At 40.9% G+C, this 23,935-nt stretch overlaps 1 protein-coding gene across 1 annotated transcript in view; it reads right to left on the bottom strand.

Annotated features, from left to right (window-relative positions):
• Positions 1–23,935, bottom strand: part of SIM1 (SIM bHLH transcription factor 1) — a 78,515-nt gene that overhangs the window by 38,634 nt on the left and 15,946 nt on the right. The window contains exon 8 of the mRNA XM_004580356.2: positions 23,732–23,879. Coding sequence (XP_004580413.2) covers positions 23,732–23,879 — 148 coding nt within the window. The remainder of the gene's footprint in view (positions 1–23,731; positions 23,880–23,935) is intronic.

Raw genomic sequence — 23,935 nt, 5'->3', positions numbered from 1 at the left:
AGCCCGTATTAGCAAGGCTTTAGTGTTTTAGAAACAATAAATTCTGTTTGAACAAAAAATCCCTGGAGGAAAAAAAAAAGATTCTTTCACAGGCCCTATACATTTAGCAATCAATTAAAGGGGAAAAAATAGCCTTCTAGGAAACTCAGCAGCTCCTATCTGAGTCCTAGTAAAATTATAAATGTTCTAAATAAAATGATGTTATCAGTAATCCTTAACAATCACTCTTTTACAAAAACAGCATGACTGATAATGCTTAAGTCTGTGTAAAGGAGATGAATTAGGGCTAGGAGGTGAGAGTTCAACCTAACAAATGACTAGGTGTCAAATATAAGGGTGCTTCAAAGGGTTCCTGCAAATTGGAATTGGAGGAGATAAGTTTACTTTGGTGTAAAAATTTTGAAATCCAAGCATTTTTTTAATTGTTTATTGATTTATTTTCATATACTTGAAAGGGTACACACAACAGCTGAGCTGAGCCAGGCTGAAGCCAGGAGCCCAGAATTATATCCAGGTCTTCTATATGGATGGCAGAGTATAAGCACTTGAGTCATCTTATGTTTCCTCACAGAATGCATTAGGAAGAAGCTGGAATAGAAGCAAAGTAGCCAGGACTCATATTAGACTTCTGATATGAAGTGTCGGCAGGCAGAGCCCCAGGCTTCCACAGCACACCACCAGAGGAACAGGCTTGGGAATCTGCGGACATGGAGGGCAGTGGATTGCTCAAGGAAGTGAGTATGGAGATGTGTGGGAGAGAGAACTGTGAGGGGAGAATGTGACAAGCGGGGAGTAACTTCTGGGGGACTTCCACCAACCTGGCTATTGCACTTACAGGTAAATGAGAAGGCTGAGTGGTTTAGAGGACCTTTCAGAGTTGGGTCTGTGCCCACACCACGTGGGAGACATGAACTGGGACTGTTGGTAAGAACCACCGCCTACCAGAGCACACAAAAGCCACAGCTGGGAGGCCTGCCTGGCAGGGCTCAACCATAGTACTCACCAGTGTGTGTTGGGGCAGACAAATGTCTGGGTGAATTAAGACTTTAAGGACTTTAAGGACCAATGGACCTTGGGGGGATTTCCTTAACCTTGGAGCAACAAAATCAGTAGTATCTCAGAATGATCAAAAACACTCAAGCAGCATCCTCAAAACACGCTCCACATCAGGGACCCTAGGATGACATCAAGTGGCTGTCCCCAATTCCCTGGTGCTGATGCAGTTGGGCTGCTGGGAGAGACCCTCTCTCCTGCTCTGTCCACTTTCCGCAGATCCCAGCTATCTCATCCACTTTCCCCCATTCCTTGACCCTTCTCAGCCTAATTGTAGGCCCACATTGGCATGCATCCCACTTAACAATGTAAACATCATCAAAAATAAAATGAATTTATTATTAAAAGAATTGAGTCACTTTATAGATCTATATTAAACAAGGTAGTAAACTACCCATAAACCTTTAACAAAAACTCAGCAAAACCCATAGTAAACACCTTATAAATACTATGAAATTAACATGAAATTGCCAATATTGGAATACTTTACTGTACAGAAATGGGAATTTCATATTAACTTTAATATTGTATCACTATATTAAAGAGAACACATCAAAGAGGAGCTCAAGAAGGCCACAGCCCCGACCCTGGATTTGTATGCTCTCAGAACCACTCACTAGCTCGGTTGCATTGGCTACGTCATTTGGCATTCAGAGCCTCTCACCAAAAAGGCAGCCCCTCAAATACAAGTCCTTGCTTTTCCTCAGCCTCTTTAAGAAAGATAAAGAAAAGAGCAACTTGCCGCACTCTTGTTTGGAACCAGCTGTCATTTTCTAGTCTCTCTCAGATAAAACAGCAATGCCTACAAATTATCCCTTATAGAAGAAAAGAAGTTATTAGCAACATTTTTTAAAGCCTAAAAAATCTGGAAAAACTAGTTTGGATTAAAGTAATTTGTCAATCTAACAATTCACTGAGATTTATAATCCTATTAGCCCACTAACTCCAAAATTTGAAAAATCTCGTCTAAGGCAGGACACAAATTTAACTAGGCACAACTGCTCTCACCCAGAGCCAGCCTGGACACAGACACCACAAATAAGGTTACTGACAACTCACCAGCAAGAGAGCAAAAGGCCATTTCAATCTCAGAATTAACTGAGAAAGACATCATGAAACTGTCAGAAAAAGAATTTTTTTAAAAATTGTAGGAAGGAAGGCAGCAACCCACTGCCACACTCCTGCATTGGTGAGAACCGGCTGGTGAGGAGACAGGCACCCAGGGAGGCCTGAGGATGCAGGCTTGGGTGGGGAGAAGGCTAGTGGCATAGCACTGGTGGGCATGTGGAGACCTGGAAGCTCACCTCTAGGCAGGTGGAGCTAACCTGGGGAGTTCCTCATGTGTTTGGTCCTGAGCGAGGTAAGGATAGCAGAAGGGAGAGCCTCAGGTCAGCACGCTGCTCTGGTGTGCTGGTGGACTAGGCCTGGAGACTTCAATGGATCTGGGTCTTGGGTGTGTGGAGGGGTAAGGCAGCAGGCCAGCATGTGCCAAGAGACTGGCACCCTGGTGGGTGGCAGAGCACCAGACCAACACACTACCCACTGGGCTTCTGAAAGTTGGGCTGGAAAACCCATGCACTCCTGGCACAAAGATTGTAGATTGATTAAGGAAAGCAGCAAGGGGATTCAGGTAGAGAAACCATCCTAGGAGTATCTTGAAAGTGAGGAATGACTCCTGAGTAACTCCCAACAACAAGGTCACTGTACTTGCAGGTAAGCAAGGGGACTGAGGCATCATGGTTTGGAGGGTAGAGATCAGAAGAACTTTATGGGTCAGACCAATTCCCCATCCCACATGGGAGACCTTAGCTTAGTCTGTTAGCATGGAACATTGCTAACCACCACATGCCAGCCCACAAGCAACCTAGGGCTGTGGGTCTGATTGGCAGGGCTAGATCCCAGTACCTGACAGTGAGTGTTGGATCAAGGGATGGATCACATGAGGCTGGGCCATAACACCAACCAGCACAAAACAGAACCAGGTCCAGGATTCTGTGAGGGATAGGTGGGCCCAACCCTATGGAATTACAAGCCCCACTAACAAGTTTAGCTTGAGAGTTGGGATGGTGATGGGCTAAGCTAGGCATGATCATGGAACTCAACAACACTCACGGGTATTGGGGCTGGGAACAGGCTGGGCAGGTCCAGGCTGCAGCACCTGCATGAGTGCCCTAAAACAGGGTGTGGTATGGGCTGGGCTGCAACATGAACCAGCTCATACAAAGGCTGGGACAGGTGGGGCAGGCCATGCCCAACATCCACTGATATGAGTGAGATCTGGGTCTGAAAGAGGATTGACTAGGGAAAACTAAAAAACTCCCTTAGAGGGTTATAGCTCCACTTGATGAGCACAAGGTCCAGGTCTGGGTGTTAGGCAGGTTGAGCAAGGTAGCTTCATCCATTGGCAAGTGTGTGAGTTGGTTTTGGAAGGGGGCAGACCAGGCAGAGCCAAGCAAACCTTATCTCACTGACAAGTGCAGGAACCTGGATGAAGTACAGGAAATGCCAGGCTAGACTGTCATACCTACCGGTTTGCGTGAGCCAGGGATGGGAACAGACTGAGCAGGGCCAGGGTCCAACACCCACCAGCAAGAATTAGGACTGGGAGTAGGCCAGGCCAGCCAGGCTGCAGCATCCAAAGGCAAAGGCCAAGACAAGTGAGGAACTATGCCAGCCTGGGTCAGAGCAACCACTAGCACATGTGAGATCTATGGCTGGGAACAGGTCTGATTGAAGCTAAGGGGACACCCTAGCTGGGTTGTGGGAGTGGGGACTAAAGTGGTCTGGACATGGCTGCAGTGTCCCTCGGCATGGTTGTGGACTGGGTATGGGGTGCACCAGACTGGGCTAGACTTCAGCACCCACTAGTGCTCGTAAGAACCAGGGTAGGTATAGGATAGGATAGGCTAGATCTCTGCCCCTGCTGAGTCATGTGTGAGCTGTCTGGGTGTGGACCAGGCTTGGCTGGGCTGTAGAATCCAACCGTGAGAACCAGAACGGGTGAGGGCAATCAGGAAAGGCTACTGTTCCTGCTAGGACAAGAGGTAGACTAAGTAGGGCTGGTCCATAGACCCTCTGGTGGACACCAAGATCAGGCACTGAGAGAGGTTCTGATGGAGGAGCTTGGGGAACTCCTCTGTCGGTACACAGTCCCTGCAGGCAAGTGTGAGAACCAAAAAAGGGAGCAGACCAAACCAGGCCAGGTTACGGTACCCACTGGCATACATTTGGCATAGGTCTAGGGCGAGCCAAGCTGGGCTGGCAAATCCAAGAACCAGAATGCTGTGTGGGTCATGCCAGATTGGGCTGTAATACTAGCCAGTTTACATTAGGGCTAGGACTGGCAGCTGGCTGGTCTGGATAGGATATTGCCCCCATCTGCATGACCTGGAACTGAGGGGTGGGCCAGGCCAGGCCAGGCTACAGGACCCACTGGCAAATACAGATAAGAGGAGGGCCATGCCAGACTGGGCTACAGTGTCCAACCAGCACAGGTAAGACCCGGGTGAGTGGGCGAATCTGGTAGGGGGGCTGCAGGGGGCTATCCTGCTGGTCCACTACTCCCACTGGTGAGTGTGAGAGCTGGGACTGGCAACAGACCATGCTGGGCAGGGTTACAACTCCTGTTGGTCTGCATGTAAGCTGGATCGGGGGAAAGCCAGGATGGGTGCACTGCACCTACTAGCACATGCATGAGCCAGAGTGGGTGTGGGTTGGTTGGGCTTTGCTGCAGTATCAGCTAGCAGATACTGACACGGGGAGCGAACTCTGTCAAGCTAAACTGCAGAACTAGCTAGAGAGTGCAAGATCTGGGAGTAGGAGTGAGCCAATTAGGGAAATAGTGGGCGCCTCTCTCAAGGAAGGGCTACAACTCCCACTGGTGGGCCTGGCACAGTGGTCTAGCAGCTAAAGTCCTCCCCTTGAATGTGCCAAGATCTCATATGAGTGCCGGTTCTAATCCCGGCAGTCCCACTTCCCATCCAGCTCCCTGCCTGTGGCCTGGGAACGCAGTCGAGGATGGCCCAAAACCTTGGGACCCTAGACCTGTGTGGGAGACCTGGAAGAAGTTCCTGGCTCCTGGCTTTGGGATTGGTGCAGCACCAGCTGTTGCAGTCATGTAGGAAGTGAATCATCGGACAGAGGATCTTCCTCTTTGTCTCTCCACCTCTCTGACTCTGTGATAAAAATAAAATAAATCTTTAGAAAAAAAAAAACTCCCATGGTGAGCATGGAAACCAGGACTAGGGGTAGTCATGGCTAGACAGAAAATGGAACCTGCTGGCACTAGTGCGGACTGGATGGTGGGGCTGGTTGGACTGAACTAGGCTTCAATGCCGATTGACATGTACAAGAGCAGAATTAGATGTGGGAGAGACTGGACCAGTCTGCTCTTCATGAAGGCAAGCACAAAAACCAGGGCAGGTGGCAGGCCTGGTGGGAGTTATCACGGGTCACTCCAACTAGGCTGTAGCTTTCACTGATGTACGTCAAGGCTGGGTATGTGGTGGGCAGAATTGGGCTGGACTGCAACACCCATTAGTTTGTGTAGAAGACAGGGCTAGAGACAACTGACCCAGCAATTGCAACTGATAGTGTCCGCCTAGGCCAATTTGGGCAATGGACTGTGCTGGAGCCTGTATTGGAATGCACATGCAAGATTCAGGTCTGGGATCACATTAGATGAAGTCTCTTTGGGGATCCCTCCAACTGAATCTCTGGACTCAGAACTCCAACCATGGAGAGAACTGCAGGTTTCATCATCTGACCATGGAGTACATGTGTCAGAGTTGGGCCTCCTCAGTTGATTAGATGAAGCAGTGGACAACATATTCAGATGTACCTGGAGGATATGGCAGTGCATTGAAGCCTGCAGAGGACATCTGGCACCATAACAGAGGATGGAGAACAGAACAAATCAATCAACTGCCCCAGCCAAGCGTTGGCAGTAAGTATCTGGGCAAATTGAGTCTCTCAGGTGGACTATGTCAGCCAGTGGATTCTGGAAATATTTCATCATGATTGGAGTGGCAAGATCGACAGCAATACAGAACTGTTGAACTATGAAAACCACTTCAGAAGGACTCTTGGAGCATGCCCACATCACATACACTGGGATGTGTGGGAGGCCAGATGTGGCTTCTCCCTTTATCTCCTCCCTTCACCCAGATACAGGAAGGAAAAAAGAATGAAAACAATGGTCTCACCCACTGTTCTCTAGAACTTGACCCTTCTCACCCTAATCAACTATGTAAAAGTTATCAAAAATAAAATATTAAAAAATTGTTATAAAAGCTCCTTAGAAACAATGAGAAGCACATACAAGAATTAAGGAATTTAAGAGACACATTACACAGAAATAGCAACATTGAAACAAACTCAAACTAAATTATTAGAAATGAAGAATACAATGTGACAAATTAAAAATTCAATGGAGAGGCTGGTGCAATGGCTCAACTGGCTAATCTTCTACTTCTAAGTGCCAACATTCCATATGACTGTCAGTTTGTGTCCTGGCTGCTCCTCTTCCAAACCGGCTCTCTTATTATGATATGGGAAAACAGCAGAGGATGGCCACAGCTTTAGGAACTCATGTAGGAGACCAGAAGAAAACCCTAGCCCTTGCCTTCGTAACAGCTCAACTCTAGGTGTTGCAGCCATTTGACAGTGAGCCAGCAGATGGAGGATCTTTCTACCTTGCCTTCTCTTTGTAAATCTACCTTTTCAATGAAAATAAAATCTTTTTTTAAAAATGCAATCACAAATCTTAATAATAGCATGAGTAATGCAGAAGAATCTCAGAACTGGAAGACACCTCCTGAGAAAATGCTGAAACAGCCAAAAACTGGAAGAGGAACTGAGTAAAGCTAAGAAAAGCATCCAAGAATTAAATGACACTATCAAAAGACTAAATGTAAGAGTTACAGGAGTTCCTGAAAGCACAAAAAGAGACAATGGGTTAAAAGATGTATCCAATGCAATAATAAAACAACTTCCCTAACAAAACCAAGTGCAAGAACCAGATACAAAAAAAGGCACAGCACCCTAAGTAGACTTCACCAGAAATTATTCCTGCTATGACACATCATAATCAGGCTCTCTTTGCTTGAACATAAAGAAAAGATGCTTAAATATATATATGAGAAAAGTCAATTAACTGATAGAGAAATTGCATTCAGACTCACAGCTAACCTCTCAGAGGAAACCCTACAGTCCAGAAGAGAAGGAAGTGATGTAGTCTAGATACTAAAAGAAAAAATAATCAGACAGGAATAAAATACCCAGCAAACATTTCCTTTGTATTTGAAAACAAAATACTTCCAAAGCAAACAGAAACCGAAAGACTTCACTTCTACCAGATCTGCCCTACAAGTGTTAAAGACATGGTACAAACAGAATACCTACCAAAGTCAAAGATAAGCAGAGAGAATATCTCAATAAAACCACAAAAGAACCTAAATCAACCAATGAAAAGTCCAACGCTCAAATGACAGGACCAAATAACTACCTGTCCATATTAACCCAAAATGTAAATGACTTACATTCACCAATCAAATGACATAGATTAGCAGATTGGATAAAAAACATAGGACCCATCTATCTTGCTTACAGGAGACACATCTCACCAACAAAGATGCATGGAAACTGCAAGTGAAAGGATGTAAAAGATATTCTAGACTAATGGAAAGGAAAAACAAGCTGGTATAACCATTCTAATATCAGTTAACATAGACTTCTATGTTGAAATCATTAAAAGAGATAAAAAGGCACCAAATAATGATTAAAGGATCTATTCAGTAAGAAGAAATCATATTAAAAAATGTAAATGCACCAAATGCCAGGGCACCTGACTACACAAAACAGATCTTAATGGATTTAAAAGGGAGAAACAGACTCCAATACAATAATATTGGGGGACATTAACACCCCACTAGCAGCTTAATGCCTAACTAACATCAATGGACAGATCAACGAGAAAGAAACTCAGCAAGGAAACAACAAGCCTCACCAAGACAATAGAACAAATGGATTTAGTTGATGTCCATAGAACCTTTCATCCTACAGACACAGAATGCACTTTTTTCATCAGTATATGGAAACGTCTCCAGGATTGATTGCATTATAGGCCACAAAACAAGATCCAATCAATCTCAAAATATGAACATGGATTACAGAAGAAATCAAGGAGGAAATTTTAAAATTGCTTAAAACAAATGATGACATCAACACAACATATCAAAACTTGTGGAATACAGTCAAGGCAGTGTTAAGAGGAAGAAAATTAAAAATTATCCAGAGAAAAATTTGCTCTCTTCAACAAGTGCTGTTGGGACAATTAGATCTCAGCCTGCAGAAGTAAGAGAGCAAGACCCCCATCTGTTACCTTATACAAAAATCAGCTCTAAATCAATCAGGGACCTAAATCTGCACCCACAAATCATCAAACTATTACAGGAAAACATAAAAAGCACTCTACAAGATAAAGGCATTAATAAAAATTTCTTTTAAAAAAAGATTTATTTATATTCAAAAGTCAGATTTATAGAGAGATAAGGAGAAACAGAAAGAAAGACATTTCATCTTCTAATTCACTCTTCAAGTGGCCACAACAGCCAGAGTTGCGCCAATCTGAGACCTACAGCAGGAGCTTCTTTTGTGTTTCCCATACAAGTGCAGAATCCCAAGCCTTTGGGCTGTGCTCAACTGCTTTTCTTGGCCACAAGCACGGAGCTGGATGGGAAGTGAAGCAGCAGGCACAGCAACCAGTGCCCTTATGAAATCCTGGCACAAGCAAGGTGAGGACCTTAGCCACTAGGCTACAGTGCCAGGCCCAAAACTTCTTTAAAAAGTCACAAAAGTACATGCAAAGCCAAAGTAAGCAAATGGGACCGCCTCAAACTAAGAAGCTTCTGTTCAGCAAAGAAAATCATTAACAATGCAAAGAAGCAACCAACAGAATAGGAGAAAGTCTTTGCACACTGCACAACAGATACAAACTAATATTCAAGATTACAAAGAGCTTCAGAAACTCAACAACAAAAAATCAACAACCCTGTGAAGAAATGGGCAAAGGAAATGAGCAGGCATTTTCTCAAAAGAACACATTCAAATGGCTGATAGACATATTTTTTAAATGTTCAGGTTCCCTGGCTATTAGGGAAATACAAATAAAAACCACATTGAGGCTCCATATAACTCCAGTGAGATTAACCGACATTCCAAAATCTGCTAACAATGCCTGCTGGCAAGGTTGTGGGGAGAAAGGTATTGTACTCCACTCTTTGTGGGAGTGCAGACTAGTACAACCACTACGGAAATCAGTGCTCAGACAAATGAAAATTTATCTACCATATGACCCAGCTATCCCACTTCTGGGAAAATATCCAAAGGAAGTGAAATCTGCATATGAGCATATTGCAGCACAATTCACAAGAGTGAAAATATAGAAACAACCCAGATACCTGTGGATAAAGGAATGCATGAGAAACCATGGTACATCTACTCCATGGAATGCTATTCAGCCATTAAAAAGAATGAAATTCTACCATTTGCAACATTTGAGCATAATGGTCCCAACAAGAGACCATTATGCTCAGTGAAATAAGCCAATCTCAAAAGGATGAATACTATATGTTCTGTCTGATGTAAAGTAATATTCATGCAACATGCAAAATAGATACATAAGTAAACATGTATATACATATATTCTCACAGATGAACTGCATAATGGAGACTAACATACCAGAAAACAAAGATGCTTTGCAATATTTATCTCTATTCCTGAATAAAAGGGAGACTCCCAAATGAAATGATTAAATATACCTTGATAATATGATCCTAGATTTTCTATCATTTTCTATATCTACAATGCTCTCATACACTTAAATAGTAGAACGTTAGGCTCGTGACTGTTGTTGAAGGACTATACTATTCTAATAATGTGGGAGAAAATCCTGGGCAGAGGGAAGGATGGGAAGGGGTTGAGGGAAGAATCCTTTCACCATATCATGAAAAACAATAATTTAAAAAAGAATAAAAATTTTAAAAATGAAAAAACAAAAAGAAATAGACTTCATTTAAAAATGATTATAATGAATCTACATTGTAGAAATGACTTATTTAGAATGTATAGCTTTAAAAAAAAAGAACAGTGAAATTTTCTCTCAGTCACAGATCCCTTGATTGGTAGTGCTAGGATTTGAATTTACAATAGACTTCAAAGCCCAAGCTCTCAAATAATATGTTCAATTGTATGATAGTATATTGTGATACCTCATTTTATAGCACATTTACCAAACACCTTGAAGTGCAGTCCCAAGTTTCAGAGTTCAAAACATCCAACTAAGAAACCTAAGGGTTAGATTGTGTCACATTCTAATAGTACAAGGGCTATAATGTCCATCAAAAGAATCTCTTCCTGCAAAACTGGAACAAACCATGCACAAAATCTGTACTTATATCTCCTCCAATCTGCAAGTGTTCACCACCATAATATATATCTTACATTTACTCTTGAAAATGATGTTCAAGATCAAACTATTACACATGTGGTAGAACTGTGTATTCATCTCATTAAGATTTATGTTCAATTAAAACATTGATGTTATCCCTGGCACTTTACCAAAAAATGGTGTCCTGAGCCTAAACATTAAAAAAAAGTATGAATGAAAGTTAAGAGCACTTGTTGAAGATATACCAGAACTAATTTTAGAAAGTCAAGGGCCCAGCGTAGTATCCTAGCAGCTAAAGTCCTCACCTTGTATGCACGGGAATCCCATTTGGACACCAGTTCTGATCCCGGCTGCCTCGCGTCCCATTCAACTCCCTGCTTGTGGCCTAGGAAAGCAGTCAATAACAGACCAAAGCCTTGGGATGGACCATGCACCCATGTGCAAGACCCAAAGGAAGCTGCTGGCTCCCGGCTCCTGGCTTTGGACTGGAGCAGCTCTGGCCGTTGTGGCCACTTGGGGAGTGAATCATCAGATGGAAGATTTCCCTCTCTCTCTCTCTCTCCTTATCTCTATATATCTGACTTTCCAATAAAATAAATAAATCTTTAGAAAAACAAAGAAAGAAAGTCAAGAAAAATCTATCCCTAATTGTTACTCCTGATTCCAACTTACTGTTAATAAATGATCTGGGGAAGCAGGATTATGGCTCAACTAGTTGAGATCTGGATTAAATTTCTGGCTACTGGATTTGTCCCAGTCTAGCCATAGTCATTTCAGGCACTTTAAGAGAGAACTGATATACTCCTCACCATGGTGTTGAGGATTTTCCTGCACACCCCCCCCCCCAAAAAAAATGTTCTGCACCTAAAATGTTGACATATATCTTGTTAGAGTTACAAGCCAGTCTGGATTATCCTAAAATCTGCCAAGATCAGCAAAATTTTACTTCAACACAACAACTGGCTAAATACTAAGATGAAATAGACACGAAACAGCTGAATGGTGCCTTATGGCCATTTTAAGGTATAGAGCAGCCGGTCCTGTATATGAACTAAAATTGAAATGTCAATGAGCTAATCATAGGTGGTGGCTAGGACTTGTTTTCCTTTTTTTTTTCTTTTTAATGCACTGGTTACTCAAAACCATGTCAATTCCATAACATTGCAAATTGCTGTTGATGTTATATTGGGACTCTTAATTGACTGTGATGATATTCTGCCAGCTCAAATTTCAGACCAGAAAAGGTCTCCCCAAGAAACTATTCAACCCATCTGGACAATAAGTAGCTGGACTCTATGCTTGGTATATGTTTGCAATGAAAGAATCTTGATTGAATTTGAACTGTAATACTGCATCAAGGTGGAGGAATCCACTGGGGGGAGGGGAGGGGGAGGGAGGGGGGGATTCCCAGAGCCTATGAAACTGTCACATAATGCAAAATAATTAACAATAAAAAAAAGAGAGAACTGATAAATGGAAACTTTCTCTCCCTGTCAAATAAATAACTTAAAATTAAAAAAAAAATCTTAGGGTCCCAATAATGATGGACATGCTCAGTGCTATCAGAAAAAGTTTACAATAAAAAAGGAAAGAAACTCCAGTTTATATGAGAGCTGTGAAACAATCACTGCTTGCATCTAAAAAGAGATAGTAATTGTATTCATGGGGTATTTACTGAGAAAAGAAGAGGGTGACAAATACACATAAGCCACTGGCCCAAGTCAAAAGATCCTATTTCTGCTTCTAACTCTTAAAATTCCAACACTTCCCTGATGGCTCCACACTCACTTTGAGCTCCTTTGAATTCCATGCCCTGAGCAAATAGTGTAAGAAGAATAAACAACTGAGCAGACTTGAGCTCTTAAATATTTAAATTGAACTCCTCTATTCTGTCAACTACATTGTAAACCACTTGAGATATTCCAAGATTTCTGCTTCATGTGTTTATGCAATTAGCCAATGTGCTCTTCCATACTCTGAAAAACTTGTGATATAGCCATGCTCAGCTTATGTAAAACAATAAGGGAAATACAAAAGGTTCTATGTAACAACAACAAAAATGCCAACACTTTGTGGTTTATGCACTTTACATTGCAATAACCATCTTTGGTAAAGCTGACAAAACACCGGCTTCAAATAACCTTACAGATGTAGCAAAAGCTTAGTTTCTGGGTCTGACACAATGGCTCAGTTAGCTAATTCCTCCCCTTTCAAGCTTCCATATGGCCACCAGTTTGTGTTCCTGCCGCTCAGCTTCCGTTCTGGCTTCCTGCTTGTAGCCTAGAAAGCAGTGGAGGATGATCCAAAGCCTTTGGACCCTGCAGCCTTATGGGAGACTCAAAAGAATCTCCTGGCTGCAGGCCTCGGATAAGTCCAGCTCCAGCTGTTGCAGCCACTTGAAGAATGAACCAGCAAATGGAAGATCTTTCTTTCTGTCTCTCCTCTCTGTAAGTCTGCATTTTCAATAAAGATAAATAGATCTTTAAAAAAATAAAAGTAGTCTATGTAAAGCACCTTCTCCCATCTCTGGTCCAAAGAAGGTACTTGGTAAATTCTAGTTTACCCCTCTCCATGGAGAAATATCTGCTCCACTTGGTGTATATGAAAGTCTTCAAAGTACCCATGAAAATTTATGTGCATTTCCAAAAATATTTTTCACCAAAATAAATTTAGTTAGATTTTTCCATGAAATTTTGAGGTATTCGCTAATAATGATGATGATGAAAATCAGGATGAGCCCCATCAAACTTTAAGAATCACCACACACAAGGAGCATAAAGCCTGAGGATTTGTTTGTTTGGGGGGGCTGGACAGGAAAGAGAAAATAAACAATTAGGTTTAGAGATTTGAGAATATGGAAGTGCAAGCTGACATTACATAGTTGGCAAGAACTACATCTAAAATATTTAAGCACCTAGTTTCTGCCAGGTACTCCACTAAGCACAACCTCATTTAATCTTCCCTAAGGATCTCATAGCTACACGGAATCCTCAGAAAGTTTCTTGAAAATGCATATAATAATACAACACATAGGGATTCAAAATGTTTGCATCAAAATAAATTTATCTTTTAATTTTATTTTTCCAGAAACTCTGAACCACCATAGTATCACACAGCAGAATCTTAACACCAAGGCCCATCAGTGTCTTCCCTCACAGGTTGATAACATGGGTCTTTATTTAAAAAAAAAAATCACTATCATTCCTGAAGTAAAAGTTGAAAATGGCAAACAGATGGGCCAAGCTCACTAAGACCTCAAACCGTGTTAGTACCCTAAAGAAGTAAATTCTCCTCCAATCCCTCTCAGCTCTGTCATCACCAAAGATCACCCTCTTCCCTGCCCGTTCCCTCGACCTTGAAATGTCTGAAAAGTTGGGATGGAAGGAAGACAGAATGTATTCCAGCTTTCATCTAAACTGCAACCAATCCTTAAGCACGGACAGCAGCATTTGAACACACAAATTTTTTATCACCACCTGCTCATCTGCAAAGACATAAGCCAGCAGGAAACAGAGGACAGAGATGGAAACACTGGGAAAGGAGGAAAGAAGGAATAGTGGGGGCCCGGCGGCGTGGCCTAGCGGCTAAAGTCCTCGCCTTGAACGCCCTGGGATCCCATATGGGCGCCGGTTCTAATCCCAGCAGCTCCACTTCCCATCCAGCTCCCTGCTTGTGGTCTGGGAAAGCAGTTGAGGACGGCCCAATGCTTTGGGACACTGCACCCGCGTGGGAGACCCGGAAGAGGTTCCAGGTTCCTGGCTTTGGGATCGGCGCGCACCGGCCGTTGCGGCTCACTTGGGGAGTGAATCATCGGACAGAAGATCTTCCTCTCTGTCTCTCCTCCTCTGTGTATATCTGGCTGTAATAAAAAATGAATAAATCTTTAAAAAAAAAAAGTAATAGTGTTTTACTAAATTACATAGGTATGCACCACTCCTTACCCTGCTCCAGATCCCCAAACCACACAGATATCTTATGTCAAATGCAATGATGTACCCAAATTAGTAGACTTGCAGGAGAAAAGAGTAAACTTTCATGGAATCCAAAAAAAGCCTCATTGGAATTTATTTATTCAAAATAATATGTATAAGTACACTTCAAAAACATTTGCAGAAAAGAGAAATCAAAAGATAACATTATGGAATGGTATTGTAGCACAACACGTTAAGTTATCAACTGTGACACTGGCATCCAATATAGAGCACCAGCTCCAGTCCTGGTTGCTCCACTTTAAATCCAGTTCATGTGCCTAGGAAAGCAGCTGAAGATGGCCTGAGTACTAAAACCCCTGTTACCAGTGTGGGAGACCCAGATGAACTTCCTGGCTCTTGGCTTTGGCAGGACCTAGCCAGAACTGTCATGGACAATTGGGAGTAAACCAGATGACAGATCTTTCTGTCTCTCCCTCTCTGTCTACCACTCTGCCTTTCAAATAAACAAATCTTTTAAATGGGGAATTGAGGGGCAGGTGTTGTGTCATAATATGGCAAACCACAGCCTGCAACACCAACATCTAATATGGGTGCCAGTTTGAGTTCCAGCTGCTCTACTTCCAATCCAGCTCCTTGCTAATTCACCTGGGAAAGCACCAGAAGTTAGCCCAGTTCCTTGAGCCCCAAAATCTAAGTAGAAGACCCAGATAAAGTTCCTCAGTCCCACCTTCAGCCTAGGCCATCCCTGGCCTCACAGTCATTTGGGGAATGAACTGGTGAATAGAATATTTCTCTGTGTGTCTTTCCCTCTGTCTCTCTCTGTAACTCTGCCTTTCAATGAAATAAAATAAAACTTCTAAAAACTTTCTTTTAAAGAAAAAGAATTGAGGTCAAATGGGATGAATATTAGATCACTTGTTTTGTAAAAGAGTAATTTAATTTTGGTACAAAAACATCTTAACATCCAAGTGTTGTTCTTTTATAACAAATTTCAAGGGCCCTTGCGTGAGTACCCCATCTTCAAATAAGGCAATGATCCTTGTTACTCCGTGATGTGACTCAAAGTTTAGAATCCTTTCCTCCCGAGAGCCAAACTAAGTAACAGCCAGAGGAAAGTTGTCAGATTGGTTGGTCACTTAGCATATACCAAGTGGCCTCCATGTACGAACTTAAGGAAAGGTTCTAAGTCAGTGCCCTTTAGGTCAGAGCAATAATAAAGCAAGCATCAAAGCCACAGAGTTCTGGACAGGGGTAAGCAACTGGACAGCAGTAATGCCAAGGGTCCGGAGGATAGCACGGCACTCCAGATCATGCTGTGAAGTTCCCATCCCCAGTCTCTGAGGAGAACCCCTGGGGATATCTGCTGTCAGCTGATCACCTCTATTCTCCCTCAAAATCAGACAAGAACACATGCCTACCTTAAACACACACACATACACACACACGAGTACAAATGTCATCTAGGTACTACCCCATGACCACAACAGGTCATTTGTGTCATTTCTAGTAAAAAGAATAACTTGATTAGCACATCCACTGACATTTAATTTGACACTTTTGCTTCGCAAGAACATAAAATGCTAAATCTGGCTGTAAAATACAAAAATGCACAAATGAGTGACTGCAATAAATATCTGCGTTTTAAGCAACCAATTCAATAAAAAAAACCAAAATGTTTGCAGGTTGTTTTCTTTTTCGTTATCAAATGAGAAAGTCCATAATGAGATTCATGGGAAAAATCATATATTACTTGAATGTCATTGAGAAATAGCAGTTCAACTTTAGCAAAATAACAGTATCTGCACATGCTTGTGAAGCAGTCATCCAGAGGCAGCTTTTTCATCACTGCCTGTACTGAAGTTTGGTGGACTGAGTACTAAAGGCTTTATTCATTTAAATCCATTTCTGTCCTATACTTTCTTCTCCACCACCCCACATAGAGAAAAGCAGGATGTCGACACGCAAACCCCTACCCCTGCCTGCGCCTCTTACTCCCCTAATCTGAACCTCAGCTTCTACATCTCGAAAATGGGCAGAGCAATCTCTGATCCAACCACCATGAAGAGGCACCAAACAGGCAAATGAGGTCATGAAAGAATACCTTTTGAAATACTGCACTCAGGATTTGGATCTCATTCATATTCATAAAGTATGAATCCAAAACCAAATACAGATTATTTTGATAAAAATGAAACCAAAAACTATCAAAAGTAAAAGATTAGTTAAGTGAGTACTTTTATGTATTTCAAAAATATGCTGAATCTTCCAGATCTTCTTTTTAATAAAATGTTTTGGTAGCTATAAAACAATTCCTAATAAAAATGTGTCTTCAATTTATTTCTATAAGCATTAAGTCACATAATATACCACCTTAAAAAGACAACTGGGATTTTGGTGTTCAATATTGTCATAATAAAGATTAAGTACAATTGAGGATCAAATCTAATTTATGGGTATACATTTGTGCATAATGATTACTCTAAATAATCAGAAAGCTTAAATCTATATGGTGTTCCACTTAAACGAAATGTGACAACAAATTATTTTATATTTGCTGCAAGTTGCTAAGTCAAAAGGTGCTTCATTTGACCTTATCTATAAAATGAGGAAAAATTTCGCTAATTTAGCCAATAAAAATTTATTTTGATAACCATACCTGTTACTGATCAAGCCTTTAAAATCTATTTTCTCAAATTTCTTATCAATAATATGAGTAATACCACTGATATTTAATTAAACTTTTTAAAATTATGAATACCTAATTAACTCAGGATCATTAATGTAGCTGAAAGAGCAAACCAATATTTTAATATTTGTTACTTTTTGTTCAGAATGGAAGGTTTTATATTCACAGAAGTCATTAACACTTACAAATCCATTTTAATTATTGAAACTACACTAGTTCTTACAATGGCTAATTCTAAGAGCACACAATCACATGCAAACAAAAACAAAACACTGAACCTGCAAAAGTAACATGCAGATAGTCTTTCTTTTCTTTTATATGAAGGAAATATAGCTTTTTTGACATTTGTCCTAACTTTTCCATAAACTTGAAAGGGCATTTTATAAATAGCAAGTTATAGACCCTACCAGAAGTAGTAACACAGAAACAAAAAGCTTAACACAGAACACTATTTCATCCTATACACTCAGAGAATCACTTCAAAACACCATTAAAGGAGTTCCATTCTGAACTTAGAAACTAAACAAACAGAACTCCTCTTAACCAACCAAAATATGGTTGAATATATTTAACTTGTGTGGTTTCATTACTATCAAATCACTCACTAAATCTAATCTCTTTTGCTTTCCAAGTACAATTTTATTTATTTTTTTTTAATTATTTATTATTTAACTTCAGTAATTACATTGTATTATGTGACACAGTTACATAGATACTTGGGTTCTCCCCACCCCTCCCCAAACCCTCCCACCATGGTGGATTCCTCCACCTTGTTGCATAACCACAGCTCAAGTTCAGTTGAGATTTCCCCATTGCAAGCGTATACCAAACATAGAGTCCAGCATCTTATTGTCCAGTCAAGTTCAACGGCTTCTTAGGTATACCCTCTCTGGTCTGATGACAGAGCCAGCAGAGTATCATCCCAGTCAATTGAAAGCTCCAACATACCATCAGCAAAAATTTACATCATTATGGAATTAATTGACATAGTAATGAGTAACCAATATGTTAAAAGTAAATGCGGGTTCCCAGCCACCTTCTGTGACCACCTCACCTATACTTCAATTTTAGTTTATACACAACATATAACATTCAAAACATAACATGTTATACATAACATCATATCATCTTAAATTAAGGCAAACATGTGGTATTTAACCTTTTGGGATTGGCTCATTTCCCTTAGCATTATGGTTTCCAGTTTGGCCCATTTGGCCACAAAGAACTGCATTTTGTTTTTTTTAATAGCTGAGTAGTATTCCATGGAGTAGATGAACCATAGCTTTCTTATCCAATCCTCTTTTGATGGGCATTTCCTGAAGAACAGGAAGTTAGCAGGGGGAATCACAGTTCCGGACCTCTGGACATACTATAGGGCAGTGGTTATCAAAACAGCGTGGTACTGGCACAAAGATAGAGAGGAAGATCAATGGAGCAGAATAGAAACGCCAGAAGGAAACCCACACAGATACAGCCAAATAATCTTTGACAAAAAGACAAACGACAACCCAGGCAAATGGGAAGGTCTGTTCAATAAATGCTGCTGGGACAACTGGTTGATAGCCTGCAGAAACAAAAAAATAGATCCACATCTCTCACCATACACTAAGATCAGATCTAAATGGATAACAGATCTAAACCTACATCCAGAAACCTTCAAACTTTTGGAAGAAAATGTTGGAAACACACTGGAACACTTAGGGGTAGGCCCTCACTTCCTAAAAAAGACTCCAGATGCAGTAGAAATCAAAACCAAAATAAACAATTGGGACCTCATCAAACTAAGAAGCTTCTGTACAGCTAGAGAAACAATCAACAAAGTAAAAAGGCAACCCACAGAATGGGAGAAGATCTTCGCACACGACATAGGTGATCGAGGGCTAATATCCAGAATATACAAAGAGCTACAAAACAACCAAAATGTCAAAACAAACAACCCACTCAAGAAATGGGCACGGGAAATGGGCAGACACTTCACAAAGGAACAAACCCAAATGGCAAATAAACATATGAAAAAATGCTCAAGTTCCCTGGCAATAAGGGAAATCCAAATTAAAACATCAATGAGGTACCACCTAACGCCAGTAAGACTGGCCCACATGAATAAAAGCACCAACGACACTTGTTGGCGAGGTTGCGGGGAAAAGGGAACCCTACTCCACTGCTGGTGGGGCTGCAGGCTGGTACAGCCTCTATGGAAATCAGTATGGAGAATATTCAAACAACTCAAATTCAACATACCGTATGATCCAGCAATAGCACTCCTAGGAATATATCCAGAACACTTGTTCTATGAGAAACCAACATGTACTCCTATGTTCATAGCAGCACAATCAGTAATTGCAAAAACATGGAAACAACCAAAATGCCCATCCAAGTACAATTTTAAAGGATATGTGCAGCAAACTGTTTTAAATGGCATTAGTGCATTGTACTCACCAGTATTTTTGCAAACACATAACAATTATGAACAATTCAGTGGCTAAATAGGAGAATGATCCTGTAGGATGAAATATCGTGATGTCCATAAGTTAGTTACTTAGTACTACATATTAACATACAGAGAGAGAGAGAGATACAGCGAATTTAGAAAATACTAACAGTTCCTAAATCTTACTAATGTGCATAAGAATATACATTGTACTATTGTTTCAATTTTCTATTTGAAAAGGTAATACTTTAAAATTGAAATTTTAGGGACTAATGTCATTGTGTAATGGGTTAAGTGGCCATTTGAGATGCCAGCATTCCCTATCAAAGTACTGGTCTGAGTCTCAGCTTCTGCTAATGCGTATGGGAAGGCTGCAGATAACATACCAAGTACTGCATCTCTGCCATACATCTTGGAAGAGTTGGAAGGAGCTCCTGGCTTCTGGAGTTGACTTGGCCCAGGCCTGGCTAATTCTACCACATGGGGAGTGAACTTGTAGGTGGAAGATTTTTCTCCCTGTCTTACCATAGCTCTGCTTTCCATATAAATAAATTTTTAGGAAAGTAGTAGTTTTATACTTCATTAGCATATCAGTAACATGACAAAATGATTCTTATTTTTTAATATATAGTGTTCAGAACTGGTGCAGTGGCACAGCAGCCTAAACTTCCACATGCAGTACCAGCATGCCATATGGGCACCAGTTCAAGTCCTGGCTGTTCCATTTATGATCCAGCTTCCTGCTTATTACCTGGGAAAGCACTGGAGGATGGCCCAAGGCTTTGGGCCCTTACACTCACATAGGAGACCAGAAAGAAGCAACTGACTTCCAGCTTCAGATGGTTCAGCTTTGGCTGTGGAGCCATTTGGTAGTCAGCCAGCAAATGAAACACCTTTCTCTCTCTCTCTCTCTCTCTCTCTCCCTCCCTGTGTCATATTCTCTGTGTGAATCGGCCTTTCAAATAAATAATAATAACATATATACAATGCTCTAAAAACATAAAAACATTGTCCTAGAATTTGCTTTCCATGATTTATTAAATACTACGTCCTTAATTTTTTCACATTAAGTACTGATGTTTTTCATGTGAATGGACTATAAATGATTATTACTACCAACTAAACAAACTTTAAAAATCATGAATTCAAGAAAATCACTTAGGCATTCATACAATGTTTTTTCATTTTCCTCTCCACACTTTCTGGATTTTCCCCAATATTCACTGTGTCTAAGCACAATTCCATTTACCTTTCCTCTTGAAAATAGCAGAAAGTAAGGTTTATTCATGGAATGCTTACGTCAAAGTGCATAAGACCTCATAAGTCACAAGTAAGATTTTTTTCACGTGCAAAACAAAATTACCAGAGAATGATATAACAAAGCTTAAATTGGTCAGTTTTTTGTCTTGTTTTAATGCTAGGATTAGAGAAGAGCTATAGATATTTCACTGAAGAAGAGAAACTCAGTTAATTTTTCTAAATTTTACCAAAACATTTCTTCACTTTCGTCCAGATTTTTCAGAACAGATGATAGTCCTACACAGACCAATAAAAGCCACCAGGTCAAATCACCACCTGCCTCTGAAATAATCCAGTTTTTCCATATGGATTGTTGCTGCTGCTGCTGCTTAGTAAAACTACTTAAAATTTTAAAACAGCATGACTGAATAGTTCTGTTTATCACTTCTTTTTTTAGATATAACTAATTTTATACATATTTTAACTTTAGCAATGAACTTAAAATCAGAAATTTAGAAAAACCAGCTGTTCACAAATGTAGCTATTACCAAAACCTCACACCTTCATCTGATCATTGCTGATTTAAAAACCCCCTCTACTTTCATGATGTGAAAATCCCTTCAAAACATTTGCTGCTAAAATGTTTAGATTTGAAAAGCATCTGGCAAGTCAAATTATTTCAGAGTTTGTGGCTTTAAATATAATGTTTGAGGTGGTACATTTGGAAAGAATTCACTTTTTATTCTCAGGCTCCATAGAGAAGCAGCCCTAAAAACAAATGTATGTGGTAGTTCACTGCTACCACAGAGAATCAATAGCCATCTATTTAATTTGCTAAGACAATGTAAATTAGTAACTTCCAGCCAGATGTGTGATATACACCTCAAATAAACTGCAACCTGTTCATTACGAAAATCCTGTCAACACTCACAGAGCCACTTAATGACATTTCATTGAAAGCAGTTTCCATATTTGCAGCTATAATAATTATTCTAAGTTTTTTTTATACAAGGAATTGGAACCGAGACTCATAAAAAGGTAACCAATTACAGCTTTTCATCTTGTGTGCTTGTGTAAACATACTTGTGTCCGTTTGTTTCTATTTTCATTCAGAGGTGTAAAATCGAAAAGCTGTGTATCATGCTATCTTTCCTTCTGTAAATCAGTAAATCACATACGCGTCCTCATTACAACTCTTTAATCTCATGTAAAGTTGATCATCTAATTCTGCAGCTCTAAAGAAGTGTATAGAATGAAGAATGACACAGTCAACAGAAGAAAAAAGTATGCTTAGCCACTAAAAAACAAAACAGAATATTTCAAAATGACTCCAAACATAAATTAACTTTACCCAATGGGAGGTCTAACTTGCATTCGAATCATTTATATGGGTTTGTGTGACTATATACCCTGCTGTTTGATAAAAATGATTACTAACCACAGGCACCCACCAGAGAATAGAGTGTATGTATAATGCCTGTGATGTCTCAGACATACAAAGCACCTTCTTAAAGAATTCCGCTTCCTTTTCACGGTAAGCAGACATAATTTTTCACCCTTTAATACTTTTGCTTCACAGAGTGACTTAGTTTATGAATTATGCCTTTGCCATTTTTTCTTACATTTATTTTAGCAATATGAAAACCTGCATTTGTAAAATAGATGGTTTCATTTTATCATACTCAAAATAGAGGTATATTTTCTGTTCTGTGCTAAAATGCATGGCTTTCTTGCTATCACTAAAGTCTACCAATGTTTATTTTAACACTCTACTAAAAAATGAAGGAAATGAAACATCTTAGTAACCATCTAGTTGTCTTAAACACTGAACCCTCATCTAAAGTAAACCCATTTCCCAAGTCTATTGAATTAAATTTTCTTCTTTAAAACTGCACAGAGCAAATAATCATACTGCCCACGATAATATTTCCCACTACTACATTTTTAATTTGGTGATTTAAAACAATGTGGAATGCATCTACTTCTTTGTCTATAATGCAATCTGATCCCAAAGAGCACCACTTAACCAACATCCTAAAGTCGAGGCAGTATTTCTACTAAGTGCTAGATGTCTCAGTTCTTATAACATAAATAATTCCTTTGCCCCACCAAATCACAAGCATTTCAACCCCTCTCACCCCAAAACAAATCATCTGTTCATTCAAGAGTTCTTAAAGACTTCAACCTTAAGCAATTCTACTCTTACAAACATCATCCAGAATGTGCTTTCTACACCAGCCACCACATCAGGCCACACGACCTGCGTCTAGGACCACACAAAAGGATTATCGTTTCTAGAAAGAACAAAGCTCCAATGCAGGCGCTGAAACAATCCAGGCAGTTGCGCCCGCAGGAGGCACCCAGTGTTCAGTCCCTGCTGGCAGAGAAGCGGTGGGTCTGGGCGCTAGCCAAGCCTTGCGCTTTTGGGGGTTCAAGTCAAACCCTCCTGGTCACTTAGACTCCTTTTGTGGTTCAGGGCCAGAACCACTCCCTCGAAACTCTTAACTTTGGAAACTCTGGTTGAAATTAAGAACTTCAAACCCCAGATTTGAAAAAGTGAAACAGATGTCCTGTTTGTTAACCATAAATGGCTCCGTTCCTCAGATCCCTTTCCTCTCTTCTCCCTCCTCTCTCCCTCCTTCTCTCTCTCTCTCTCTCTCTCTCTCTCTCTCTCTCTCTCTCTCTCTCTCATGAAGTTTCATTTAATGCAACATTCGCTTAAAAGATTGAAAAGAAAGGAAAGCAAACAGGAAATTGTGATGGGGAAAGTCCTAAATCTTTCTCAAGAGCCAAGGAAGCCTCCCCTAAAAAGAGAGATCAAAGCGCTCCAACTGCCTTCTCCCAGGGTAGCCAGCAGCCCGCGACCGCAGTGGACCCCACCGCTCACAGAGCTAGGACGCCGGCAGCAGTAGGTGAAGGTGCCCCCTGCGCTGGCACTCACGTGAGGACGTAGTTGACGCTGACGATGCAGTGTGGCCTGGAAGAGCGACTGTTGTGCACGATGGTTGCGTAGCTCTGCACCCACACCCAGCCGCCGTGCTTCGCCAAGAACCGGTAGTACTTGGTGGTCACCTGCCCCTTCACCAGCACTGAGGGAGAGACAGACTCACACACTGCGCTGAACTAGCCTGCCCCCGGCTCGCGC

This window comes from Ochotona princeps, chromosome 1 (genome assembly GCF_030435755.1).
Source record: "Ochotona princeps isolate mOchPri1 chromosome 1, mOchPri1.hap1, whole genome shotgun sequence".
Taxonomy (NCBI): Eukaryota; Metazoa; Chordata; class Mammalia; order Lagomorpha; family Ochotonidae; genus Ochotona; species Ochotona princeps.
The sequence above is the reverse complement of the archived record's forward strand: the minus strand, read 5'-3'. Positions and strand labels throughout refer to the sequence as shown.